Source organism: Pantherophis guttatus, chromosome 3, assembly GCF_059756535.1.
Source record: "Pantherophis guttatus breed Tessera chromosome 3, ASM5975653v1, whole genome shotgun sequence".
Lineage (NCBI taxonomy): Eukaryota > Metazoa > Chordata > Lepidosauria > Squamata > Colubridae > Pantherophis > Pantherophis guttatus.
The window spans coordinates 153,328,762-153,336,371 of record NC_142065.1 but is presented as its reverse complement, the minus strand read 5'-3'; the positions used below and the strand labels follow the sequence as shown (position 1 = coordinate 153,336,371).

Sequence of the window (7,610 nt, the reverse complement as noted above, 5' to 3'; positions counted from 1 at the left end):
GTGTATAGTTGTGGCAGGAACTGCTGGACTTGCTATTAATACTTTTTTTCCCCTGCCATCTTAACATTGTAAAAAAAGCCAACCATCTTGTCACACAGTTTCTTGAATGCATTTAGGATCTTAAGATCGCTTTGTAGTTAAGATATGGACAACATACTTTAAAATGGCATTTTAATCTAAAAATTTAAATGCTTAATTACAAGTTAACATGTAAGTGCTTTGGTGATCAAACATTTTACATTTTATATAAAAGGATATTCATGAAAAACTTTATGAAACAGTTGCTTCTGCAATTTAGCAAACTACATATTGCTGTTTTTCTTTAATATATAGCACTTCAAAGAACAAAGTTACTTATACTATGCTCTAGTCAGCCAGTGGATTTCTTCCTATGTTGACAGAATCAAGATCATTACCATCAATGCATATTTTGGTCCTTATTGCACTTTAAGTACTACTATTTCAAAAATATGCCTGTGGTACAGAGATTAACAGCAGGAAATGCAGTATATTTTGTTTTCCCCACCTATTTCTCTTCATATGGACTTTAATCTTCAAAAAGAATTTACCCAGAAAACCATGGAACACAGTTTGATACTTGGCTGTAAAATCTTTCATACTCTAGTCTTATACTAGGAGAGAGGGAAATACAGAGGTGAATTATATAGGTTTTCTGAACTATTCTGGCTGAAAATAATGGCTGGAAGACCTTCTTCCTGTGTATCCAGTCCCTCCTATTCCCCCTCTAATCTCTCAAGAGGATAGTGTTAGACTTGCTTATAGTTTATAATATACATACTATCTTTTCTTGATAATAGTAGCTGCCACTTAAGGCTTTATATTAGATTGTGCTTTTAAGATACTAGTATATTATTTCTACATAAAATCCAGCCAAAGTAAATATGCTGGAAGACAAACTGGCACACACAAGGAAGGCACCGTAGTTTTCTGAAAAAAAGTGCAGCAATAACCTAAAGGCCAGCCTGGATCTTACTGATAATACTCTCCTTTACATGTTACCGCTTCCAGTTAAATCATATACATTGTCCTTGATCAAGACAAGGAAAGTAGTCTTCAGTTTTGAAGAGATCAAGTGGCTCATACAGGGCTTGATTTTGCCTCGATGAAGATGATTTCTGTAATGAAAATCTACATATCAAAATACTTGTACACCTGACTTTTTTAGAACGTACAATTTAATAGTTTTGAACAAAATGCCCCTCTTATGTTTGTGTGTCTTCCATAAAATATACCAAGCAGATTTTGAAAAGATTGGAACTACATTTAAATTTCAAAGTGCATAAAGGGTTTCTGGAACATATAGATTCTGAAAAGGAAGTCAGAAATGTTATCCACTATTTTTCATGAAAAGTCTCCTAGGATTGTGGAGTTTTCCAATATACAGAGCACAAATGAAAAACATCTCTGAATCATGAAATGAGCTATGCCGTTTGCAAGGCTTGCATAGATGCCTCAGGCATATTTTACAGCTTTTTTCATCCACTTGTATGCTAACTTGCTTCACTTGAAAAAGTGAGTCCAGCCATTTCTTTCAGATTATCCCACTCCCCCATCCCAAACACAGAGCCAGGAGATGCATGACAAATGGGGACAAAAGGTGCAGAAGCCAAGTCTGTCTTCTCAGGTCCATGTTGGCTGTTGCCTTGGTAGTAAATGATAGCAGTAACTGCTATGAAACAGTAGGGGAATGTGACATTCCCCCGCCCTCCATTATTGGTTAGAAGTCTCATTATTCCTGATTTAATTGGAGCTATCCTTATCTTTTGGTAGATAATCAGGTCAGTCTGCCATGCAAACATGCTCAATATGTACAGATTATTTCAATGTTGCAGTTGTCCAATAAAAATATTTTAAGTGCAAAGGTAAACATACTGAACAAACAGGCCTAGATAAGCCACTAGCTACAGGAGGTTCTAATATGTCAAGATGGGGAACCTTTCTATCTTTATTCTCTTTATTTAGTTAACTCCCAAATTAGTGAATGGATTTTTGTCCTCCAAAGTATTTATTTCAAGCAAGTATCTTTACACAGCTTTTCTAAACGCATGTAAGCCACAGAAAGGAAATGGAGAGCAGCTGAGCAAGATAGCTCAGCTCACTGCATCATCTACATGGTGTGGTTACAGACTAAGCCAAAGATCTCTCTCTATAGAGGACCTGAGATATATAATTTTTGTTTTTTGAGGTCTAACTTATAGCAAGTTAGAAAGACCATGTAGACAAAAGCACCCTGTCAAGGACTACCTGTTATAATTGTGGCTGCTCCCAAATGGCACTTTCAGGACAATACCATACAGCTTTATATAACTGTAGGAAGGCTGTGCGGTAGACTGGCCACTTCTCTTTCACAAAGGTGATCATCAGAAAAGGTAAGTGAAGTGAGGAGTGATGGGGGGAGGAGGCACAAGGATGTGGGGCCCATGGGGAAGGAAGCAGGCCCAAGCCCTGTGGGAACTCAGTCAGGAAGAAGATAGATCCAAGGGATTCACTTGGGTGAGATGGAAAGGAAGAAAACCAAGTGGAGGTTGCAGCATCCCTGCAATCAATCGTAAGGGTAGGTAACTTGCCAAGTGCCCAACTTGCTCAACTGACCACAGGGGCACTGAAGTGGCTGTAACTTTGGGTAAATATTGTTAGTTCCTTTATTCAGTGCCATAGTAATTTAGAACAGTCACTGAAGGAACATTCTAAGTCGAGGACTACCTGAATTGCCTTATATACAGAATAAAGGAGCATGGTGGATGAAACAGGCATGCTTATCCAAGCCCTTCCTCTGGAGGACAACAGAAGCAGATAATCTGTTGTCCTCCAAATTCCTTTCTATTTATTTAAGGGAAGACTCTGAAAAAATAAATATTAAAATAATCATTTGTCCCCCATTTTTACATTCTTTGAAAATCTAAAATAATTATCTTACTGAAAGTTATTTTGGAAATTATTTGGGGTAAATGTATCATAAATTTATGAATTCCTAATACTCGATCATCCATCTTGTGCTTATGGAAGTTATACATCTAGATTTGGATCAGATTTGTCCCTGCTATAGAGATTAAAGAAGTCTAAGGTTTCTATAATCTACTCCATAAACTAATTTCAATTTGTATCTTACATCATGTCAGCCTTAATAAAGAAAACTTACATTTAGAAAAGATGGCACATTGATTGTGTAGAATAATTTCTTTAACGTATTTGGAAAATTTCCAAGGTCTGATTCTGCCTTTATGATCTGTTCCTCCATTCCAGCCACATTATTACCAATCATTTTTACAAAGGCCTGGTTTAAAAGAAAAAATAGTTATAGCAACAACAGAATGTTAACAAAGAGTGGTTTAATTTCCTAGTTTTGAATTAGAATACTGGACTAAACCCGAAAAGAATTAAACTTTTTTAGAAAAAAAAAATAAAAAATCACCAATTGAGTAGGTCAATTTTTCTCATCCTAGTCTACTTCACAGATTGTAAGAATAAAAAAGGAAGAGAAAAACAGATAATCTTGAGTAATAAATTTCAAGACCTACAATTTACTTTGCTAAATTAAATGGGTTGTAAGTAATTGGATGAGACAGTAGCAAGCATAGTTTAGTCAAGAACTGGATCTCTAGAAGTTCAATTTAGTTTAGAAATATGAAAGCATGATGCAATATGTCTGAATAAAACAAAAGGGAACCTGAGAACCACAAGATTCATTGTATTTTGAACTTCTAATCTAAAACCAGAAGATTCAGTAAAGAGTGGAGACGTGTATACATGACAAGTTCTTCAGAATCAAGTACAGGTAGTCCTTGACATACAACACTTCATTTAGTGACTGTTCAAAGTTACAATGGCACTGAAAAAGGACAAATTCAGATGCTAGACAACTGACTCATATTTATTATGGTTGCAGTGTCCTGGGGTCATGTAAGCCCCCTTTTTTAACCTTTTCACAAGCAAAATCAATGGGGAAGTCAGATTTACTTGACAACCATATTAGGTTAACTGCAGAGATTTCCTTAACAACTGTGGCAAGAAAGGTCGTAAAATGGGGCAAAATTCACTTAAAAATGTCTCACTTAGAAACAGAAATTTTGGGATCAATTGTGGTTGTAATTCGAGGACTACATGTAGAGATTCATTAAATCTGAAATACAAAAATATATTTCTATGACAGGAACTTACACATTACTGGGCAATAATAATATCAGACTTATACATGACCTGAGTCTCGATAAGTGAAATGTCATCTTTAAAATAAATTTACATTTATCTTTAACATTTATCAAAGATACGTGTGTTCATTAAAACATTGGGAAAGCAGTGTGAATAGAAACATACTTGTCCTTCAATTTCTTGCTGGAAATATTTTTTTTATCTAGATTATGATTAAGGATCTGCAAAGAATCAATACACTAAATTATCTCTTGCTACGCTGACATTATAAGGTCTAACCTCCAAAAGAAAAATAAAATTGAAAGTAATTTCTATTAGCCTTTTAAAGAGAACTAAAATATTGACATTTGAAACAATACCTCTAGTTTGTCAATCTTTCTATAGAGCTTCTTCATTTCCATTGCCTTTGCATGAATATGTGGCACACTTTCATTGATTACTTGAGAAGAATCATTTCTAATCTAAAAGAAAAAAAATACTTTACTGTTAACCAGCTAGGGAGAATAAGCTTTGACAAAATCTAACCAATGCATTTAAAATGGTACATAAACCGAGTTATCTTCCAAATTAATGTATACAACCCATACAAGTTAATTACAGTAACAGAGTTGAAAGGGACCTTGGAGGTCATCTAGTCCAACCCCCTGCTCATGCAGGAGACCTGTACTAGGGATTAGAACCGCCAAACTGCCGACCTTTCCGATTGATATGCTCAGTGTCTCAGCCACTGAGCCACCTAGTCAGGCTTGATTTAACAGTTGTTGGTGGTCCATCACTGGAGGCTTTTAAGAAGAGATTGGACAGTCATTTGTCCAAAATGGTATAGGGTCTCCTGCTTGAGCAGCGGGTTGGGCTAGAGGATAACCTCCAAGGTCCTTTCCAACTCTGTTATTGTTATTAACACCAGGCTTCATTCTGATCTGTAAATGCTTCTAGATTTGCTAAATGTAGATTTCAACAGTTTACTATACACTGCAGATATAGAAAACAAGTTACAAGACCCCATACAAATCAGAATTGACCACTATTGTGGTTGTGATGACAAATGTTTAGTGGTGGCGCAGTAGTTAGAAGGCAGTACTGCAGGGCTGTGTTACTGCTCACTGCCAGGAGTTCGATTCTCACCAGCTCAAGGTTGACTCAGCCTTCCATTCTTCCCAGGTCGGTAAAATGAGGACCCAGATTGTTGTGGGGCAATATGCTGACTCCGTAAACTGCTTACAGAGGGCTGTAAAGCACTGTGAAGCTGTATATAAGTCTAAGTGCTATTGCTGTTATCTTTTTAGTGTCAGTCAGGATGTTTAAAATTATCTGTGTAAAAGCATTTCTGCAGTCTTTTCATTGCAACCACAGGTTTCTTTTAAACACCGACAGCACCGGACAGTCTACCTCACACCAACTTTTAATGCAACTCACGCCTTTTTAGGCAGCATACCTACCATGTCCAGCATTCCCACAAACTCATCTACCCTGATCAATAAATCTTCAAGACTCTTGTCCAAAGTCCCGACCTGCAAAAAGAAAAACCAAGACAAAATAAAGCATTCGAAGTCGAAACAAAACGGCAATCGCAGGCGCGCACGGGGGTGTGTGTGTGCTCAGACCTCCTAATAAGCTCAGCTTATTCAACGGGGGCGGCGGCAGGGAAGGGACGGGGACAAGGAAGCAGCAACCCTCGAAGGCCACACGGGTTGCGTGGAGCCACTTTTCCGCCGGTCTTTACTTTGGGCTCGCCTGGGATTTTAAGCAATTTGCTACGAAGTCGAACCGCTGCTGGTGAAAACCGTCACGGCCGCTACGGACCGCAGCACCGGAATGCCTGCCAGAAAGACTCCGGGGGGAGTTCCCTCAAGACCGCCGTCTGAAGGACGAGGCTATGCGGGGAAGAGAGGGACGAAGAAGGCGACGGGACGACGCGCCAGGCTTAAAGCGGGCCCGCCCAACAAAGCGGGCGCCTCCCGTCCATTCACTCGCCTGCCCGGCTGAGGCGACGTTCTCGAGCGGCGAAGGGAGCAGGTAGGAGGCGTAGTCAGCAGCCGCCGCGGCCAGTAGAAACTCTCCGCGCGAGGCATCGCCTGTCCCCGCGTGTTCGTCGCCGATGCCGGAGGCGCTGCTGTGACTCTGCGAGACGTGGCCGCTGTCACCGCTCGAGGACGAGGAAGACGACGAGGAGGAGTGAGGCAGCGGCGGTGGCTCCTCAGGGAGGGTGACCGAAGGAGCTCCGGCCGCCTGCGCCATCTCCCGCCTGTCTTCCGGGACCTTGCCCAGCCCGGAATCGGCCGCCTGTCACCTGATTCGGGGCGCTTTAAATCGGAGGCCTTCGAAATGACAGTTTAATAGTTGGGCCCCCACCTCGCCTCCCCTTCCCTACGGAAGCTCAGCGAGGACATCGTGAGAAACTGGGAGCTAGTCGCTCGCGTTTTTCATTCACGTTCTTACTTCAGAGGGTGGAGCCAAAGCGAGTGTTTTGAGGTGAAGCACGTGTTTAGGTCACGTGGGAGAAATCCCGCCTCAAGGGAGTGGTGGGTTTTTTGTTTTTTTTTTGCTTGCATATCCCGGCTTGCTTTACTCCAAAATGTGGAATCTTTTCGTGCTTTACAATCTCAGCGACTTCAACTCCCAGAATTCTCTGCTGGCTCTGCAACGGCAACGGTTGCCAGTTGAGCAAGCACTGCTGGTAGAAGAAAATAAGGGATGTGTTTTCATCTTTCCTTCCTGTCTTGACTTCCCAGCAGTGTTTGTACGTGTACGGATCTGTTGAGAGATGACAACAGTTACTTAAACGTGATCCACCCCAGTATTTTATAGCCTGTTGTTTTGTTTCTGCAGGAGGCGGCAAGACTAGGCTGATGGTGAGACATGGCTTGCTCAGAATTTGGATTCCCAAACTATAGGCCACGTGGGGAAAGTTTTTTAAAAGTCTCAGGAGAAGTCAGTAGCCTGTGCAGTTACCAGTTTTTAAAATCTTTCATTTTTCACTAATTACTTGGGGAGATGGTAGAATGCTTATTAGGTACAAAACTAGGTGGGATGGTTAACACTTTCAGCAAAATTAAAACTAGCAGAAATGATCAGAAATGGTTTGAAAGTGTAGGAAGTTAGCACCCATTCCCTCTCCTAGAAGAATGAAATATTCTAGGAAATATTAAAAAGGCAGAATATTATAGCTCCCTGGATTAGAAAAGGAGAAACATGCTCTTGGAAAGCAGCCCCCATCTTTGTTAATAGCCCCAGAAAGACTGGTGCCAACCTATTGTAGGAAGTTAGCACCCACCCCTTTCCTGGAAGAGTGAAATATTTTAGAAAATATGAAAAAGGCAGAAATATGAGAAGCATATTTTACAGACAAAGCAGCTCCCACCTTCCTGCCCCCCACCCTTTGTCAATGGGCCATTAAGGCCTGGGCCAGTCTACTCTACATAACAAAGATCTACCTCCTT

At 40.4% G+C, this 7,610-nt stretch overlaps 1 protein-coding gene across 1 annotated transcript; it reads right to left on the bottom strand.

Annotated features, from left to right (window-relative positions):
* Positions 1–154: 154 nt before the first annotated feature.
* On the bottom strand, positions 155–7,210 carry BLOC1S4 (biogenesis of lysosomal organelles complex 1 subunit 4). The gene is made up of 5 exons (XM_034429305.3): positions 6,145–7,210; positions 5,610–5,681; positions 4,530–4,631; positions 3,161–3,295; positions 155–1,136 (listed from the first exon to the last, which is right to left on the bottom strand). Exons 1-5 carry the CDS (start codon positions 6,406–6,408, stop codon positions 1,035–1,037), a joined length of 675 nt encoding a protein of 224 aa, XP_034285196.2. The 5' UTR covers positions 6,409–7,210; the 3' UTR covers positions 155–1,034.
* Positions 7,211–7,610: the final 400 nt, after the last annotated feature.

What these genes read in the sequence shown, in the direction of transcription:
- BLOC1S4 (XM_034429305.3), bottom strand. Translation starts at nt 6,408, where the DNA reads ATGGCGCAGGCGGCCGGAGCTCCTTCGGTCACCCTCCCTGAGGAGCCA. An exon ending in ACGTCGCCTCAGCCGGGCAG is followed by an intron (nt 5,682 to 6,144) that starts GCGAGTGAATGG and finishes TTCTTTTTGCAG; the next exon opens with GTCGGGACTTTGGACAAGAG. An exon ending in GAAAGATTGACAAACTAGAG is followed by an intron (nt 3,296 to 4,529) that starts GTATTGTTTCAA and finishes CTTTTAAACCAG; the next exon opens with GCCTTTGTAAAAATGATTGG.